Below are 20,534 nucleotides of genomic sequence, written 5' to 3'. Positions count from 1 at the left end.
CCAAACAGCGTCTTTCTACAATAAGATGCCGTCAGCACAATCTTCTCCACTTCCATTCCAGACAGAAAACATTCTTTCATTCAACTCAAAAGAGACGTGAAAGGACACGGAGGAACAATCTCCTCCACCAACAGCAGTCTTGTTTTGAGAAAAGAAATTAGAAAAATGTAGACACGACACCTAAATGAATAGAGGACAGGAAGGAGGAGACTCTGGGGGGGATTATGAAGAAAATAATGATGGACGGAGGAAGAGGAACACAATAGGGGGACGGAGGTTGTTCGAGGATGAGAAGAGGGACAAAGGTGCACGATGCACATAAATTTAGAACGATGGAATGAAAGTGTGACAGAAATAACAGAAACAGGATGTTGGTGTCAAAGGCACAGGAAGCCACATCGTTGCATAAATCCGAAGTTTGTGTGCGGTGTGTGTGTGTGCACGTGTGAAGCCACTCACTCATCACTTCCCTTGTCTCTCTACATAACCCAATTACATCTCTTTTTAGACCCCCCCCCCGTTCTTTCTCACAATGTTATTTTCTCTCCTTCTTTCTTTAATCCTGCTTTTCATTGCCTTTCTTTCTTTCTCTCTCTCACTGACAACATCCTGTTCAGTTATCAGTATGAGGTCCAAACGTTTTATTCAACAACAAACTTGACTTTTTATTCAATAAAAGAAGTGAATGATTGAATTACACACAGAAACAACAACAAAAAATGATATTATGTGCATAAAATAATATTACATTTAGCATAAAAAATATTACATTTAAGCATAAAAAAACATTACATTTAGCATAAAAAATATTACATTTAGCATAAAAAATATTACATTTAGCATAAAAAAATATTACATTTAGCATAAAAAAACATTTACATTTAGCATAAAAAATATTACATTTAGCATAAAAAAATATTACATTTAGCATAAAAAATATTACATTTAGCATAAAAAATATTACATTTAAGCATAAAAAAACATTACATTTAGCATAAAAAATATTACATTTAGCATAAAAAATATTACATTTAGCATAAAAAAATATTACATTTAAGCATTAAAAAAATACATGTACAGTATTTTGTCATAGAGGATGGAGAATATGACTGATGATGATGATGATGATCACAAGTTATAAGAGTCATAATCACTGTTTCTGTTAGACGACGGCTCTCGGCTAGTGTTCACCGTCAGCCTCTCCAATCCTTGGAGAACGAGAGGGAATGTAAGGCGTTAGGGTCCAATACCAACGTGAGACGGCTATGCATGCGCCATTCGAAGTTTGTGTAAATCACAAAATTCTCAGGTTAGGCTTCCGCCCATGTTAATAGAAGAATGGAGAGCGGAAGAGTGTGTGTGTGTGTGTGTGTGTGTGTGTGTGTGTGTGTGCGTGCGTGCGTGCGTGTGTGAGTGCCTCACCAGGGTAGGAGTGTCTCTTGTCTGTGTTGTCGTTAAGTTGGAGTCCAGCCTTCCCTCTATGGTAGGAGACTGCGAGAGACAGAGACAGACAGACGTAGGAGGGGGAAAAGGTGGTTATGGATTACAACGCTTGCCAAGATGCTGTATTATTTGAGAGAGAACAACCGAAATCTGTGTGCGTGTAACCATGAACTCATCAACTCAACGCATTATTCACCGATTCCACGTCTCTCCTACTTAGGCCTGCAACTTGGCCTGGTGGGTGTGCGTGTGTCTAGGAGTCATTGACTCACCACTTTGGCTCTGCGTAGGTCCGATCCACCGACTCTGTCTCTTGTCTGACACTGAATCACAGACATTAACATGTTGATTAAAGGTCATTTTATAACGTTATATTACCAACACACAACACCAAGATAACATGTCTCAATGACACAGTTGTGACAAAAAAAAACTTGATCCATAACTAACTTAATATGACTAAAATAAATGCCACATGCCACGATAACAATAACAACCCTGGTATCAATATCCTTTTCTTTTCTGAAATGACCTTATGACACATTATTTGATCAAACGCTATTGGATTGGTCAAAGTACTGTGGACTTTTGTCTTTAAGTACTGTATTGCAGTAATTGAAGTACTTTGTTGTCATCCTAAATGTGCGTTCATGTGTTTCGTGTTTAGATCTGGGCCCGTTACCACACAGCGTCTCAGAGTAGAAGTGCTGATCTAGGATCAGTTTGGTCTTTTAGATCATCGTGTATATGAGTATATGGACAAGTCCTAGATCAGCAGTCCTACTCTGCGGCCCTTTGTGGATACAGGCCCAGGTCTCTGGGACTCACATCTCTTACGGAGGGCCTTGAGGGAGGGCTGCCCGAAACGCACCATCAGCACCACCAGCACCAGAACACACAGCAGTCCAGTCACCACCTTATAGCCCACTAACTGATCTGGGACGACTGGAGTGGAGAGGAGATGAGATTCAAATTTAACCACGACTTTACTAGGCTGGTCCCAGATCTGTTTTTTTCTTCTGTCTTACCAACTCATATGGTCATTTGGCAAGACAGCCTAAACATTGAAACCAGGCTATTGTTTTATAGCACCTTATAAAACATTTACAAAAATATATAAAAAGTGTATTTACAAAGACATTCATGTACTTGTATGCATGTGTGGCATTTCAACCCACGGTCAGTCACTTAGAGGACTATATACAGAAAGGACGCACAAACATACAGGACTCACCTTCGCATTGGATCCTCAGTGTTGTACAGGAGTTATTGGTAACCCTTCCATCCCCATCGATCTGGTAACCCTCAGAGCTAGCAAGGGTCTCAGTCCACTTTGCGGAGCCCCCGCAGCCCTTCCTCTCACACGATTCTGCCAGTTCAAGGCTAAGATTGGCCCAACTTTTAAAGCAGAGTGGTAAGGAATGGGTGGAGAGACAGGTGTCTCCACCCAAGAGGAGACACAGGTGTATGTCCCCCTTACAGGACTTTGCTTGCCAGTTGATCTTGACAACACCCAGCGCAGGTGGCGGAGACTTGGGCTTGGTCGGAGGAGAACAGGAAGTGGAGATATTACACACACAGGAAGTGGTGGGACCGGGGGTAGCAGGAGTGGAGTTGGATGGTGTGAGAGGTTGGGAGGTGGATGTCGTGTTTTCAAAGGTTACTATATGAGAGAGAGAGAGAGAGAGGGGGGGGATGCGTCATACCACGGAAACAACAGCAGAGAAAGTAAATTGGTATCTTGGAATCTATATTTACCAAAAATATTTTATTAGATTTTTTAAAATCAATATTACATGTCATGCGGTAGTCACTAATCACAGGCAGTTTTTCAAAAGACTAACGGGCAATGTTTGGCCGCCTGCAGTGAGGACTAAAACTGGCCTGGATTAGACTAAACCCTCTCTAATCTAACAATTAATCCAACACATTAAGGAAGCAGAAATGATCACCCTCTACCGAGAGAGGAGGTCATAAGGGTAATTATCAGATCAATGGATGATATTCAAAGGTTTACCCCAGTTGTTACTACTACTACTACTACTACTACTACTACTACTACTACTACTACAACAAATGGTATCCTATTCCTTATAGTGAACTACCTTTAAGCAGGGCCCATAGGGAACAGGGATGGGCAAAAATGACAAAATACAATTAAAAAAAAAAAACATAAACATCAATGTATCAAAATAAACTGCAAAATACTTGTGTTTTGAAAAAGTATTTCATTAAAATACAGAAATAAATGTGCAAGTAGCCGGCATGAACAGTAACAGCATTCTCAGTAACAGTTACAGAAATGTTTTACGTGACTGCGATCCTGTTGCCTAGTCACTCTACCTGTATGTACGTAGTTACAGTGCATACGGAAGTATTCAGACCCCTTCCCTTTTCCACATTTTGCTACGTTACAAGCCCTATTCTAAAATGGATTAAATAAACGAAAATCCTCATCAATCTACACACAATATTCCATAATGACAAAGCGAAAACAGGTTTTTAGAAATGTTTGCAAATGTAGGGACTGGGAGACTAGTCAGGATCGAGGGAAAGATGAACGGATCAAAGAACAGAAAGATCCTTGATAAAAAACCTGCTCCAGAGCCCTCAGGACCTCCGACCGGGGCGAAGGTTCATCTTCCAACAGAACAACGACCCTAAACACACAGCCAAGACAATGCAGGAGTGGTTCAGGACAAGTCCCCGAATGTCCTTGAGCGGCCTAGCCAAAGCCCAGACTTGATCCCGATTGAAGATCTATGGAGAGACCTGAAAATAGTTGTGCAGCAACGCTCTCCATCCAACCTGACAGCGCTTGAGAGGATCTTCAGGGAAGAATGTGAGAAACCCCCCCAAATACAGGTGTGCCAAGCTTGTAGCGTCATACCCAAGAAGCCAAATGTGCTTCGACAAAGTACTGAGTAAAGGGTCTGAACACTTATGTAAACGTGATATTTGTGTGTAGATTGATGGGGGGAAAAATATTTTTAAGCCATTTTAGAATAAGGCTGTAACGTAACAACATTTGGAGAAAGTCAAGGGGTCTGAATAGTTTCCGAATGCTCTGTTTCTCAACTGCCTCGTACCACCTGCACATCGACTCAGTACTGGTACTCCCTGTATGTAGCCACGATATTTTTTTTAACTTGTTATTGTTATTCATTTTTCACTGTGTACATTATTCCTCGTGTCACTCTTTATATTTTTGATTTATATATATTTTTCATCTTTAACTCTGCCTTGTCGGAAAAGGACCCGTAAGTAAGCATTTCACTGTTTCACTGTCTACACCTGATTGTTTACGAAGCGTGACAAATACACATTTATTTCCTTTGATATGTTGCTGTTGATCGACTTTAGTTGAATGTACTGACTGTAAGTCACTCTGTATAAGGGTGTCTGCTCGATCACCAAAATATAAATAAATGTGTGAAAATGAACATAACAAAATGAACTGCAAAGTACACCTGGTATTATTATTGGCCTTGTTTTGGGTTGGACTTCATTATAATAATACTCAGCATCCTTTGCAATTGTACAATTTTACATATACATGTATATTTAATTAATCTAGCAGTAGCTCTTAGTACACCATAGTGCCATCAATCTTCTGATACCAATGCAGGGAGAAAGGGGGGCAAAAATGATGTACCGTTAAATATAAATCAAATTGTATCCAAAAGTATTTCAAAAATACAAATTACAGCTCTCGAAAGTATCTTGCTAGAAAACACATTGGAGTTTAGCCCAGTGTAATACACTTTCTTTTTTTTTTACTCAGAAGTAATTGAAATGCGTATTTCAAATACATGTAACAGAAATACTGCCCCTCTCTGAGAGGGAATAGGGAGTCATTTTGGACGCAACAAATGACTACAATTCTGCTGTTTCAAGTTCAACTGTCATTGTCAGTATAGCATATCAGAACATGAGAACATTGTTGTATCGTAATGGACTCACTCAGAAAACACAGGACTGCATTTAAATAAAGACTTACCAACATTCTTGACACACAGGACCAGGATGGTAAGAACTAGCCTTCCATCCATTCTGGAGATGAACAGGTTGAGAAAAACTGGGGAGAGAAAGAAGAGAAGAGAGACAACGCGCGCAAAAAAAAAAAAAAAAACCGACAGAAAGACTGAAGAGAGAGGAAACGGTGCAGAAGTCTAAACTCGTCGCTCTCCTTTCTCCCCACCCTCTCTTTTTCTATCCATACAGCCTTTTCTTCATCTTTGGCGTTTGCTGCAGTCTGTCTGCAAGAGCTTCTGCAAACTTCCTCACTTCAAAGACAGTTACAAAAAGAGAGAGAGAAAGAGTAAAGAAAGAAGTGAAATGAAGAAGAGTGGAGGATAAGTGGGAGGGAGAGGGCGGAAAGAAAAATTTGAATCTTTCATATTTAAACATTTTGGTTGAGTCAATCATGAGCCTGATTTTTCACACACCTTCCAACAGTGAAGTGTGTGTTTGTGTGCCTGTGTGTGTGTGCTTTCACGTCCGTGTGTTTTTGCGCGCTTGTGTGTATGTGTTCTCCAATAGGTCATGGTACACACCACTGCCAGGTACACCAGTTGTTTGCAGAAAGATCCCTATTATGAGTTGGATTCCTGTATAGGCCTCATCTACAGGTAACTGCCCAAATGAAGGAAACACCAACATAAAGGGTTAATGGGGCGTTGGGCCACCACGAGCCGTCAGAACAGCTTCAACGCACCTTGGCATAGATTCTGTCTGGAACTGGAGGGATGCGACACCATCCTTAGACCATAAATTCCATCATTCTGTGTTTTGTTGATGGTGTTGGAAAATGCTGTCTCAGGCACCGCGCCAGAATCTCCCTTAAGTGTTCAATTGGGTTGAGATCTGACACACACTTCTTTTTTTTTACTAGGCAAGTCAGTTAAGAACAAATTCTTATTTTCAATGACGGCCTAGGAACAGTGGGTTAACTGCCTGTTCAGGGGCAGAACGACAGATTTGTACCTTGTCATCTCGGGGATTCAAACTTGCAACCTTTCGGTTACTAGTCCAACACTCTAACCACTAGGCTACCCTGCCGCCCCATGCTTCTTTGAGACCCCTCTTTTTCAAAGTCCCTGAGATCTATTCTTCTAGCCATGGTAGCCAAAATATTTGGGCAACTGGGCATTTTAATAAATGACGCTAAGCATGATAGGATGTTAACTGCTTATAATACTCAAGAAGCATCCTGTGTGGAAGCACCTGCTTTCAATATGCTTTGTATTCCCTCATTTACTCAAGTGTTTCCTTTAATTTGGCAGTTACCTGAACACTATGTATTAATTATTGCTTGGGAACTTAGAGAATTTAAAGGGGATATTATAAATCTGTTTGTGGATATTGTTGTGTACAACCTTACTTTTGAACTGTAACTTCATACATTAGCTGTGGATTAAAGCGTCTGCTAAATGACCATATTATCTTACCTAATATTCTATTTAATAACCATATTATTATTATTATATTGTTTATTATCATACAGTGCCTTCAGAAAGTATTTATATCCCTTGACTTGTTTCACATTTTGTTGTGTTACAGCAGAAATTCTAAACTGATGACTTTTCAGCCATCTACACAAAATACCCTATACGGACAAAGTGAGAATTGTTTGGTTTTAATGTATTTCATTTATTGAAAATTAAATACAAAAATTCACATAATATTCACACCCCTGAGTCAATACTTTGTAAAAAAGCACATTTGGCAGCGATTACAGCTGAGAGTCTTTCTGGGTAAGTCTCTAAGAGCTTTCCACACCTTGTTTGTGAAACATTTGCCCATTATTCTTTTCAAAATTCTTCAAGCTGTCTACTTGGTTGTTGATCATTGCTAGACAACCGTTTTCAGGTCGTGCCATAGATTTTAAAGTAGATTTAAGTGAAAACTGTAACTTGGCCACTCAGGAACATTCACTGTCTTCTTGGTAAAACAACTCTAGTGTATATTTGGCCTTGTGTTTTTAGGTTATTGTCCTGCTGAAAGGGGAATTCATCTCCCAGTGTCTGGTGGAAAGCAGACTGAACCAGGTTTTCCACTAGGATTTTGACTGTGCTTAGCTCCATTCCATTTATTTTTTATCCTGAAAAACTCCCCAGTCCTTAACAATTACAAGCATACCCATAATACGATGCAGCCACCACTATGCTTGAAAATATGGGGAGTGGTAATCAGTAATGTGTTGTACTGGATTTGCTCCAAACATAACACTTTGTATTCAGGACAAAAAAGTGAATTGCTTTGCCATTTTTCTTTTGTCAATATTACTTTAGTGCCTTGTTGCAAACAGGATGTATGTTTTGAACTATTTGTATTCTGTACAGGCTTCCTTCTTTTCACTCTGTCAATTAAGTTAGTATTGTGGAGCAACTACAATGTTAATCCATCATCAGTTTTCACCTATCACAGACATTCAACCCTGTAACTGAGTTAGGAAGGACGCCTGTATCTGTGTAGTGACTCAGTGTGTTGATACACCATCCAAAGTGTAATTAATAACTTCACCATGCTCAAAGGGATATTCCGTGTCTGCTTTTAATTATATATATTTTTTTACCCATCTAACAATAGGTGCCTTGCTTTGCGAGGCATTGGAATACCTCCTTGGTCTTTGTGGTTGAATATGTGTTTGAAATTCACTGCCCGATAATTGAATGTGTGGGGGACAGAGATTAAGTAGTAATTCAAAAATCATGTCAAAGACTATTATTGCACACAGAGTGAGTCAGTGCAACCCATGCGACTTGCTAAGAACATTTTTACTCCTGAACTTGTTTAACTTGTTTGTCATAACAAAGGGGTTGAATATTTATTGACACAAGACATTTCAGATTTATTTTAATTTTTAACTAATTGTCTTCGTCCCCCCAAAAGAAAAACATTATTCTATTTTTACATTATGGGGTATTGTGTGTAGGCTAGTGACAAAAAAAGTCGAAAATGTTATCCATTTACATTTCTGTCTGTAATACAAAAAAATGTGGAAAAAGTAATGGGGTTATGAATACTTTCTGGAGGCGCTGTACTTAATTCATGTTTACTTTTTCTTTTCTTAATTCAACCATTACTCAACTTTTCTGTTCGTTCACACCCGTCCACTCCCACCCTCTATCGCTCTCGTTTTCTCTCATCTTTAGTATCTGGTTTACCGAGCCGTAGATGTGTAGAAAGCCCCGTAAAAATGATCCTCCACCCCCTTTCTCTCTCTATGAGACACTTCTCTCCGTACTTTGAATATACGAAGCAACTTAGGACCATCCCGCTTTCTCCGCACAGCCAGTTGTTTGACAAAAATATATATATATAAATTCTCAAATTGTATAAACTGTTCTGTTAACAGTATGGATTTGAGATGAAATGTATTCTTCGTTTGTCTATCAGTAACTGTACCATTAAGCCTACATGCACCTACTGTACTGTTTGGTAGATTAGTGACTACTACACTTTAACTGACTTCACATACATTATAGACTACAGAAATCGTTCCACAACAATTGATTGATCAAAATACTCACTGGGGTGGAATATTTGATAGGTTATGTGGGAGTTTTTCCTCCAGTGCCCTCCTTTCCTCCAGGGGTCCGTCGCTCTCTCTTCTGTGTCATCTCCCTGGTTCGGTCTTCTCAGCCCACATCAGAAAAAGATCATCACAATCAGAGAGCGGGAAGGAAGACCTGATAGTAAGCTCTGCTTGAGACAACACAAGCAAAGCCCACACCTTTCAGATCAAATCAATGAAACTCAAGCAAGTTCTATCCGACTTGAATCGTCCTTGATGCAATTGGAGTAAGAACAGTCAAAACTAACTTTCCCGCATGAGACAGCTACCGTGGTATTTTTATTTTCTCCCAACACGAGAGAAAATAAAAAAGGATAAGTAGATAAAAAAGAAAATATATTTTTCTAATTACGAGTCAGAACACAGCTCTTAGATCAAGTTCCGTGTTTAATAATATTCACACAAAAAAATAAGAAACTTAAAACAAGCTCCAAGCTTGTATTTTTATTTCCCCCTTATTAATGCTGCGTATCTCCGTTGGACTTCTACATTTCTGACTCATCTTTTACTTCTTTTAGTCACGTCCCAAACAGAACCATATTCCCTGCCCATAGGGCTCTGGTCAAAAGTAGTGCATTCAGTAGGGGGTAGGGTGCTATTTGGAACAGTGGTAGTGTGATAATACCAGTAAGACACTGCCCCCTAATCGTAAGACCAGTCATTCCAACCAGTTAACCTGATGAAGAGGCCCTATATAGGCGCTATATATAACGCCTTCATAGAACGTGATGGCAACCAATGTAGTAACACTCAGTTTAAGACCACTAGGGTTCTCATGACTAAGATGACATAAGTGTCTATGAATGCTGTATGAGCCGTCATGAAGGCGGTATGAATCGTTGTAGTACCCCCGCCCCAGCTCTCTCATCCTGTGCTTTCTGAGCTAAAGCAGGCAGATCAGTCCTAAATGGCACCCACTTCCCCTATATAGTGCACTACTTTTGACCAGAGGCCTAAGGGAATAGGGTTCCATTTTGGGTGCAGACCATTAGTCCCTTGTTATCAACAACATCTCTTTAATCATTTATACAAATCACATATTCTCACTGGAAGTGAACTTACAGAAATAAACAATTTCCTCATTTGCAATCATTGTCAAGCATCACTTCATGTCAACAGGCAGATGTTGGAGAAGGAGGGAGAGGGTGAAAGAGAGAGCGAGTTGAGAGGGAAGGAGAGAAAGATGAGAGGTGAGTTTAACGCCAAGTCAGCCCTCAGGGACGGGGGACGAAACGGTGTGTGAAGTTATAGCGTGTGGGAGGGAGAGAAAAACGGAGATACCAGAGAAACAGGCATGATCCTCGACAGAGAATACAGATATGATTCTGTAAACAACGACATCATTGTCAATAGGCATCACAATACCTAAACAACCAACCAAAACATTCTGCCAAGAAAGAAAAGACTTGGAAGCTAAACTTGTAGGACATACAGATGTAGGATCTTAATTTGATCACCCTGCACAGCAGAAAATGCAAACTTGTAGTGTATTCAAGGTTGAAAAAATAATTTTAAAGTTTGTAACTTCAGACTTGATTCGCCCTGACAATTTGATTTTTTTTTTTTAAATCAACCCTTAAAAAAAAACCTCCATGAATTATAATCCACGCAATAATTCACGTCCTTTTGCTGCAGGATTATTTTCCTGCTGTGAAAAACTGTTCAGATTAAGATCCTCCACCTGTAAAGATGTCCAGATTTGGCTAAGAAACAAACATCATACATGCACAGCCAGGTGAATAAGAAAGAAGACAGGGTTATTGAAGTCTCCAAAAGGACCACTGATCAGGGCCCGCATTCATAAAGCCTCTCAGACTAAGAGTGCCGATATTGGATCAGTTTAGCCTTTTAGATCATAATGAATACAATTACATGGTCAGATCCGAGAGTAGCTATGACTTCCTAGGATTTTCCTTCTTTAGTATTGTCTTAAGTACTTTCTAACCAGAACGAAGAGCAAGAAAGAGTTTACAGAACAGAATTCCTGAACAAAACTGCACCTGGAAAACATTTTGGTTCGGGTGGGTATTAAGTTATCATCATATACGAACGAATATGATCAACACATGTAATCTGACATCGGTGTAGAATGATATGGGTGTTAGAACAAGTCAAATGTACTCTAATGCGTATACCGAACACAGTGCCACAATGGACTTGTGCTACAGGGTGAAACCATTGATAAGGAATACATGATGTGTAGATATATTTTATGTAAAACATGGCTCTCTGACATGTCAAATAAAGAGTCACGTCAGCTCCATTTCTATCTGAAACGTACATGGCCCAGGTCTTTTTTGATTGGCTCAGTATTCCACAAAGGGAGGGAGAAGAGTAAAAAGGCTGACAGCCAATAGGAGGAGAGAGAGCGAGAGAGAGACAGAGAGAGCGAGAAGGGGCCGACAGCCAATGGGAGAGTGTTTCTAACACATTGGAGCACAAGGGGAGGTCCTGAGACAGTTATGCACGTGAATGACAGGAGGGGAGGGGGAGGAGAAGAGGCAGATCGAGAGAGAGTGAGCGAGAGAGGGGCAGATCAAGAGAGAGAGAGAGAGGTAAAGAGTCAGAAAAAAAGAGTGAATGAGAGAGACTGGAGAATGTGTGGTGGGAGAGGAGTGATGGGGTGAGAGCAGAGGGAGGTTCAGGAGTAGGGCTGTGGCACTCCAAACCCGGGCCTGTACTGCGGCCTGCTTGTGGGGGACTGAGAGTTGGGCAGAGCAGGGCCCGTGGGGTAGCCATACCCCCCAACCCCACCGTAGGTGTACGCAGAGGGGTAGGGGGCGGTGTTGGGGGCACTGTATTGCCCGAAAGCAGACCCTGAGCCGGGGACACCAGGGAACGTTGGCTGGGTGGGGTATGGGCAGGCAGTGGCCGGAGGCCCAAAAGCAGGACGGGATGAGTAGCCCGCCGCTGAGGTGAAAGGTGAGCCGGGGCTGGGGTAGGGTGGAAATTGACCTGGGGGAATGGACGGGACTGGGCCTGATACTGCAGAGGTGGCTGTGGGGTTAGGAGGGGAGACGGGGTAAGGGGTGTAAGGTAAGGCGGAACCGGGGCCGTTTTGGAAACCAGCGTGGTTGTTGGGATTGGAATTCTGCTGCGGTTGTTGTTGCTGAGGATGATGATTCCATGGCGATGACTGTGTCGTCGCTGGGTCTTGATTGGCGCTCGTTTGTGACGTCACGGAGCCGGCGGAGGTGTCGCCCGCGGCGGTCTCCTTCTTCTGCCGCAGGATGTCCTGCAGTTTCTCTATCCGCACCCGTCTTTTGTGAGCGAGGGAGCGGAGGGAGAGGAAACGTTCGAGGAACGAGTCCAGAGACAGCTGGCCGTCCAGAAACTCATCTGCCAGAGACTGACGGAGAGAGAGATGGAAGAGAGAGAAAGAGAGACAGAGCGAGAGTTAAAGGGGAGAGAGAGAGATAGAAGAGAGAAAGAGCGAGAGTTAAAGGGGAGAGAGAGATGGAAGAGAGAGAAAGAGAGACAGAGCGAGAGTTAAAGGGGAGAGAGAGATGGAAGAGAGAGAAAGAGAGACAGAGCGAGAGTTAAAGGGGAGAGAGAGATGGAAGAGAGAGAAAGAGAGACAGAGCGAGAGTTAAAGGGGAGAGAGAGATGTGGGTAAATACGGACACACTTTATTGACAATGTCTGAACATGTATTATTTATTTATTATCATTGTCTTATTGTAACTGCTGGTCCTCTGTACGGCGTTGAATAGAGTAAGAGATGAGTTGATCATTTTGTCGTCGTAGGTCCTGTGTTTTTAGGACGGATACACATCTCCCATACTCGTCATCAATATCATCCGTCGGTTTCATTGTCCGCCTGAGAAGTGTGTCACCGCGGCCTCTCACCTCTGACTCAGTCTCCGTGCTGGCGCCCTCTGTCTGAAGTCTGGAGAACAACCCCTCCGGTGATGCCTGCCCCATGATGCCATCTGGGGGGGGGTGAAGCAGAGAATGAAAGAGAGGGAGAGCAAGAGAATAAAAGAGGGGGCAGAAATAAACACCTCCCACACGCCAATGTCACGCCAAGCTTCTAAGTCCCAGTAGACACCGACAGCACAATGCTTCACGCCTGTTATTAAACACTAGGCTTGGGCGGTATACTGTGTATAACGTACACCGGGCTATTTGGGAAAACGTTTTAAATATATTTTTTTATACCATCAAAACTATGTATTTTATGTTTTTTTTTAAGTAAATACCTGCAGTCAACTTGTGCAATACGTTAGGAGATAAAGCTGATTGCGTTCTTCATTTCACCGGGCACATTATTTTACATTATGAAGCGTAGTTCCCCAGAACAGTTCAGCCAGTCACGTGTTTGTTTCTCCCGTTGTGCTATATACAGTGGGGCAAAAAAGTATTTAGTCAGCCACCAATTGTGCAAGTTCTCCCACTTAAAAAGAGAGGCCTGTAACTTTCATCATAGGTACACTTCAACTATGACAGACAAAATGAGAAAAAAAAAAACAGAAAATCACATTGTAGGATTGTTAATGAATTTATTTGCAAATTATGGTGGAAAATAAGTAATTGGTCACCTACAAACAAGCAAGATTTCTGGCTCTCACAGACCTGTAACTTCTTCTTTAAGAGGCTCCTCTGTCCTCCACTTGTTACCTGTATTAATGGCACCTGTTTGAACTTGTTATCAGTATAAAAGACACCTGTCCACAACCTCAAAGTAACACTCCAAGTCACACTCCAAACTCCACTATGGCCAAGACCAAAGAGCTGAAAGGACACCAGAAACAAAATTGTAGACCTGCACCAGGCTGGGAAGACTGAATCTGCAATAGGTAAGCAGCTTGGTTTGAAGAAATCAACTGTGGGAGCAATTATTAAGAAATGGAAGACATACAAGACCACTGATAATCTCCCTCGATCTGGGGCTCCACGCAAGATCTGACCCCATGGGGCCAAAATGATCACAAGAACAGTGAGCAAAAATCCCAGAACCACACAGGGGGACCTAGTGAATGACCTGCAGAGAGCTGGGACCAAAGTAACAAAGCCTACCATCAGTAACACACTACGCCGCCAGGGACTCAAATCCTGCAGTGCCAGACGTGTCCCCCTGCTTAAGCCAGTACATGTCCAGGCCCGTCTGAAGTTTGCTAGAGAGCATTTGGATGATCCAGAAGAAGATTGGGAGACTGTAATTTGGTCAGATGAAACCAAAATATAACTTTTTGGTAAAAACTCAACTCGTCGTGTTTGGAGGACAAAGAATGCTGAGTTGCATCCAAAGAACACCATACCTACTGTGAAGCATGGGGTGGAAACATCATGCTTTGGGGCTGTTTTTCTGCAAAGGGACCAGGACGCCTGATCCGTGTAAAGGAAAGACTGAATGGGGCCATGTATCGTGAGATTTTGAGTGAAAACCTCCTTCCATCAGCAAGGGCATTGAAGATGAAACGTGGCTGGGTCTTTCAGCATGACAATGATCCCAAACACACTGCCCGGGCAACGAAGGAGTGGCTTCGTAAGAAGCATTTCAAGGTCCTGGAGTGGCTTAGCCAGTCTCCAGATCTCAACCCCATAGAAAATCTTTGGAGGGAGTTGAAAGTCCGTGTTGCCCAGCAACAGCCCCAAAACATCACTGCTCTAGAGGAGATCTGCATGGAGGAATGGGCCAAAATACCAGCAACAGTGTGTGAAAAACTTGTGAAGACTTACAGAAAACGTTTGACCTCTGTCATTGCCAACAAAGGGTATATAACAAAGTATTGAGATAAACTTTTGTTATTGACCAAATACTTATTTTCCACCATAATTTGCAAATAAATTCATTAAAAATCCTACAATGTGATTTTCTGGATTTTTTTTCTAATTTTGTCTGTCATAGTTGAAGTGTACCTATGATGAAAATTACAGGCCTCTCTCATCTTTTTAAGTGGGAGAACTTGTACAATTGTTGGCTGACTAAATACTTTTTTGCCTCACTGTATATAGCACAACGGGAGAAAGCGAGCTAGTGAGTCCGTAGCGTTCGATATCTATAGGCGAATCTCAGTTATGTGGCACACAAGAGGTGATGAAGTTACAATTGTACGCAATTCACGACTAAATGTTTGACATTTTCCCCCCCGTGTGCTTCCTACTATAGTTTTTCCTTGTCCTCCGCTCTTCTCCCATCTGCTCCATGTACACATGCTGCTCTTCCATCAGAAAAGCATGCAGCGCAACTTGGTCCATTTGAACAATTTCTCTCATAAATGTCCACACGCTCCAAAAACGACATTCGATAGTTACCAACTACGCTTGTATAACTTTGAGCTGGATTTGCAACAAGGTTTGCCATTAGCTTGTTAGCATTTAGCTAACAGCGTCAATTTGATTTCACTATTAGTTTGTGCTAATTTTGTTAGCATTCCGGTAATTGCGTTCTTAGCGCCCCCTTCTGTGCCATGCAGGTAACACCGTAAATCCCAGGTTGAGAGAAGGATGGTATGAAAATCTGGATACCGCCCAAGCCTATTAAACACATTTAAAAATGAGAACAAAGTAATCTCATGAAGCTCAGCCATGAAGCTCAATGTTGGATAAACATGGATACACACACAACAGGACAATCTACTTTCAAGCATCTTCAAATACCTCTGGTAGACTTCTCATTGAAGGCAAGCTCCCACAATTATGCTGGTTGAGTAAAGGTTAATACCCAGTCAAGGTGAATCACTAGGACTGATTTAGGGGTGAAATAACAATGCATTCCATATTACCTAATCACCTTCAGGAAAAACACATGACATAACTATAATAGCAGACTTTACAACAGGTGCGCACATTCAAACAGACACCAACTCCAGCCCTGCAAACGGAGACCATCACAAACACAGTTTCTCTTGAAAAGCTTACAAAACAAGGCTGCAGGAGCACATGTACACAGATCACACGGCCTGTTCTACTTCCTGACAAAGCGCTGACGGCAGTGGAATGGGAGCTGATGCGAAGGTATCCAGGGAGACCCTGGCAGACAGACAGAGACACAGGCCAGATCTGGAAGCCTGGGGGGGGGGCTCTGTCTGTCTGTCTGTCTGTCTGTTTGACCAGTAGAGACCAAGGCTTAGTACCAAATGGCACCCTATTCCCTATACTACCTAAGTAGTGCACTATATAGGTGAGAGAGCGCTTTTGGGACACAGACACTGTGTTTGACTAGTAGAGACCAACTGAGTGTCCAGAATCTGAACAGGCCACACAACATCTACCCCTACACTACAAACTCCCTCTCCAAAATCTGTACCTGCTACATCTGCCATCTGTCTGCGTCTCCCTCCCTCTCATCTCTCCATCTTGTTATTTCTATTTCCATATCCTCTCTCTCTCTTCCTCTATTAGGTTGCTTTTCTTCATCTGTCGCTCTATTATCCATCAATAACCTCCCATCTCATCCCTGGTCACAAGTGTTGTCTGTAGGTCTCTGACTCCCTCCATCTCTCACCTTTCTGGTCACAGTGTTGTCTGTAGGTATCTCTGACTCCCTCCAGTTCAGAGTATCTCTCCACTAGATGTTCCCTCTGTCTCTCCAGACGAGGCTTCATGTCCAGGTTCTGTTCTGCCAGGTTACGGTTGGAGGCCAGTGCCATCTCCCTCTCCAGCTGGATGTTCTGAATCTATAGTCGAGGAAGAAGAGGAGTCAATAATACATCTTTTTTCTTTCTAGGGAGTTTTTCCTAGCCACCATGCTTCTACACCTGGATTGCTTGCTGTTTGGGGTTTTAGGCTGGGTTTCTGTACAGCACTTTGAGATATCAGCTGATGTACGAAGGGCTATATAAATACATTTGATTTGATCTTTTTTAATTTTTTTAATGTATTTTTGACCAGGACCACGAACAACAGATATTGTAGTGACCGGACGTCAACTTACATAGCTAGCTAATTCTCATAACGACCCTAGCCTTGATCAGCATGTTAAAATCTTTGGTATAACGTTATTAGGATTGTGGATAGTGCGTTCGTCTTGGGGTCAGGCGACCTGGGTTCAAGTCCTGCTTAGGGCACTACTCTCTCCTCCTCTACGTGACTCTATGATTGGTATATCATGGCAATATGTATCAGTCTGTGTTTGACAGAAGCTGCCAGGTCCTCCCTTCTGAGACCAGTGTCCCGGCCATGCTACCGTAACGGAGATAAGAACGTGCCGTGAGCTCACTCCGCAGCTAGCTTGAAATGTTGCCGACAGTGCTATCCAATTGGATCCTTCTCTATAGCTCGACTCGTTCGTACGTTGTCAAGCTTGCGTTGGCGAGGGAGAGGTTCAAGCCCAGTCAGAGGGTAGTGCAGGGAGGCAACGCTATATGCTAAGCTAGCACACGGACAGCGTTTACACTACGATAAGGACAGGTTCGCCTGTTGATGTGTTTTTCTCTATCAATGTTTTTACTTTCAACTTTATTTAACAAGGAAGTCCCCTGCTTGAGATAAGGAGTCTTTACAAAAAAAATGTTTAGGCAGACCTGGCTAGCCAAGACAGCAGCAAATGAACACGGCTTAACTAACAAGACGAGTTGGCCAGGAACAGGTCATTTTGCATCTAGCGAACATAACTCCCCACGTGAAGAGTGAAGACAAACAAATGAACCTCAAAGGTTAGTGTTTTGGACCTATGGACAAAGGTGGAAGAGAAGTGGGTCAATATGACCTTGTTAAAAAAATAATTTTAAAACAACTGCTGATGGCAGGATGAGCCTGGACATTGCTACTGGTCAGAGTGAGATGAGGCCTAGATGTCCATCCTCAGATCAATCATTAATCTACGGCTTACATTGAGTAATAGCCAAGTCGTGTGACCCGACAGAAAAAGCCAGGTCTCAGCTCAGAGATAGGCCTATAGACGAGCTTGGCTATTCATTATCCCATTACTCAGGTACAAAACACACGAGGCATTTCAGTAAGAGCGGCGCATCTCGACTAGCCTGGTCCCAGATCGGTTTTTAATGCCGTCTTGCAAACTCCTGTGGTGAGTGTCATTCCTAACATGGCGTATGACAATAATAAATGACAACAGAAGTTGGTTAGAGCACAAACAGATCTGGGACCAGGCTACATCTCAATCTAGATAAGACACAATAGACAGACAATGAGACAAAGCAAAGACGTGATTGCTTACCTCATCAGATTCCAATGCCATGGACTCCACCCGCTCTGTATTGTCCAGCAAATCCTCCAACTCAGATTGGCTGAGGTCCTGAAGCTTGTCCATTGATTTGCCAGGACCGCTGTCAATCAGATGGAGGGAAAAGTGAGCTGTCAATGTCAAATGTCATCAGTTTACTGAACATAGATCATTTGAGAATTTGTTTTACTTGAAACTGACAGGATACAAAATAGATCCACACAAAATGATAAATGAACAGGCAGGCTGATCAAATATTAAATGGGAAATCATTTTCTAGACTATAATCTAGCGTTATCATACAAGACAGAATTGACAGTTATATGTGAGCACTAACATAGCATTGTTCCGCCATGATACTACATACTAGATCTGGGAGATGGGGACACAAATCCATATCGCAATACATTGCCTGAATTGATGCGATAACGATGAATAGAACAATAAGTTTATAACATTGTGCACCACAGTTTTTATTTAAAACTATCCTTTCAACTACTACTAGTTCAATGATTGTAGCCATCAATTGTCCCATTATATTCAGCCATATTAGCAAACGTATGTAATTTCTAATTTCACATTCCTCTAGAATAGGCTACTTATCGTAATGAACGGTATCAGCAAAATGCCTGCGATAAGTGATCGGTACGGTCGGTGTTAAAATGTGATATGTCTCCGATTATTGGCCGAGGTCTACTACATACATTTTAGGCTTTGATAAACCAGACTCGAGCTAAATTCCGATCAGGCCTAAATTACTTCAGTTGCTTGCTATCTTGGCTACATCATTGCCAAGTCATTAAACATGGGCCACATTCAGTAGGCAAACGTTGTGGAACGTTGCAGTTAGAAATATCAATAGATCTATTCATTTTTTAAAAATTTTAGTCATTTTGCAGATGCTCTTATCCAGAGAGACTTACAATTATCTTAAGATAGTTAGCTTGAGACAACACACCACAGTCATAGTAAGTACATTTTCCCCTCAATAAAGTAGTTATAAAACAAAGTCAGTGCTAGTAGAAAAAGACTATTGCAGGGAATTGTTTTCTTATTTAAGATACTCTTGATGAGGTAGGGTTTCAAATAAATTTACAGAAAATGGGCAGGGACTCCGCTGTCCTGACATTAGGGGGAAGCTTGTTCCACCAGTGTGGTCCCAGGACAGAGAGAGCTTTGACTGGGCTGAGTGGGAGCTGACCCCCTGTTGATATCTGTCGTCGGGGTTCCTTATTCTACATGTCAGAGAGGCATGTTTGTAACGTTCCACAACATTGTGCCCTGCTGAACGAACCCTAGCTATCTTGATTGATGGCTTGCCATCAGCTAACCAACACTAATACTGTTGTCAACCAGCTATAGTTAGCCACAGCACGCAGACTGGCTATCACATTATAAAGCAAGTTAGCGGGCAAAATTAATTACATTATGCTGCTAGCAAATCAAGAAATTCGTTGCGACACGGCACACAACATTGACGGGCATCAACCTATGTATGGATGACGTAAAACGGGCACGGGATCCCTGACCCCAATATACAAACAAGGCAATCTGGTTGAGTGAAAATAGCCGGTAAAAGAAGAATCCAACGTAATTTTACGGGCTGGCTAGCCTTAACGGGTTGTTCAAGTTCCGTGTAGAGATGACAACAACAATCGTTATGATCACATTCAATGAAAGGCACTCTTGCTACCGTCAACTTTGAGGAAAGCCCACCGTTCGCGATCTCCAAATCCTCAAAAAATAAACGTCATTCGATCGTGTTGCTTGGCGTCGGGTACAGCAGTAGTCCAACAATAATTTCTTCAATATCTGTTCGACGATAATCCTCAAAATGGATTAAAGAATAGCTATGTTTTATCAGCAATATTTGGAAAGTTTCACTTCACACTACCAGAAACCGCTGCCATTTTTGGAATTACCCATTTTCTGCTTCCGTGTGGGGGTTAGTAAATGCAGTGTCAATAATTGAATTACCTTTCTAACTAAAGAAAATGAAAATATATTGTGATCAAGTTGCTGCTTTCACAAGAGAAATGTTCATTTCTTGAACCTGAAAGCAAATCTTTAGATAGCATGAACAGTTTTCTTTGACAGTTGATCCACTTCTTCCACAATGGTTTCATCCAGCGCGCATCTGATTTGAAGGGAAACCCACCCCTACGTGACACGATTATTCCATGAATGCGAGCAGGGACAGGCCGACAGGGAGGTACCCAGTAAAGTACACGAAGTCTGGTTGGAAAAAGTGGAACATTATGTCAATGGCCAATATCTGTCATCATGACTCTCACTATAAACGCTTACTAATAAAACATATTGGCAGCATTATATGTATCCAAAAGTAATGACTAACCACAAGTGAAACAGTACGGAAAGAATATG

The 20,534-nt window shown here is 41.9% G+C and overlaps 2 protein-coding genes across 4 annotated transcripts; both read right to left on the bottom strand.

The window, feature by feature from the left end:
* Positions 1–651: 651 nt before the first annotated feature.
* Positions 652–9,061, bottom strand: LOC115137360 (T-cell surface glycoprotein CD5-like). The gene is made up of 7 exons (XM_029673646.2): positions 8,979–9,061; positions 5,444–5,521; positions 2,678–3,106; positions 2,272–2,388; positions 1,716–1,766; positions 1,423–1,491; positions 652–1,208 (listed from the first exon to the last, which is right to left on the bottom strand). The coding sequence occupies exons 2-7, from the start codon at positions 5,493–5,495 to the stop codon at positions 1,129–1,131; spliced, it is 798 nt and encodes a 265-aa protein (XP_029529506.1). The 5' UTR covers positions 5,496–5,521; positions 8,979–9,061; the 3' UTR covers positions 652–1,128.
* Positions 9,062–9,391: 330 nt separating this feature from the next.
* On the bottom strand, positions 9,392–20,290 carry LOC115137543 (vacuolar protein sorting-associated protein 37C-like). 3 transcript variants are annotated; one of them, XM_065024785.1, is made up of 5 exons: positions 20,127–20,290; positions 18,144–18,252; positions 16,473–16,644; positions 12,872–12,954; positions 9,392–12,371 (listed from the first exon to the last, which is right to left on the bottom strand). In XM_065024785.1, the coding sequence occupies exons 2-5, from the start codon at positions 18,234–18,236 to the stop codon at positions 11,664–11,666; spliced, it is 1,056 nt and encodes a 351-aa protein (XP_064880857.1). In that variant the 5' UTR covers positions 18,237–18,252; positions 20,127–20,290; the 3' UTR covers positions 9,392–11,663. The 3 variants fall into 3 exon arrangements, with proteins under 3 accessions (XP_064880857.1, XP_064880855.1, XP_064880856.1); XM_065024783.1 differs by lacking the exon at positions 20,127–20,290 and adding an exon at positions 19,843–20,085; XM_065024784.1 differs by lacking the exon at positions 20,127–20,290 and adding an exon at positions 19,866–20,085.
* Positions 20,291–20,534: the final 244 nt, after the last annotated feature.

Source organism: Oncorhynchus nerka, linkage group LG11, assembly GCF_034236695.1.
Source record: "Oncorhynchus nerka isolate Pitt River linkage group LG11, Oner_Uvic_2.0, whole genome shotgun sequence".
Lineage (NCBI taxonomy): Eukaryota > Metazoa > Chordata > Actinopteri > Salmoniformes > Salmonidae > Oncorhynchus > Oncorhynchus nerka.
Note: the sequence above shows the minus strand (reverse complement) of the source record. Positions and strands in the feature narration are given on the sequence as shown.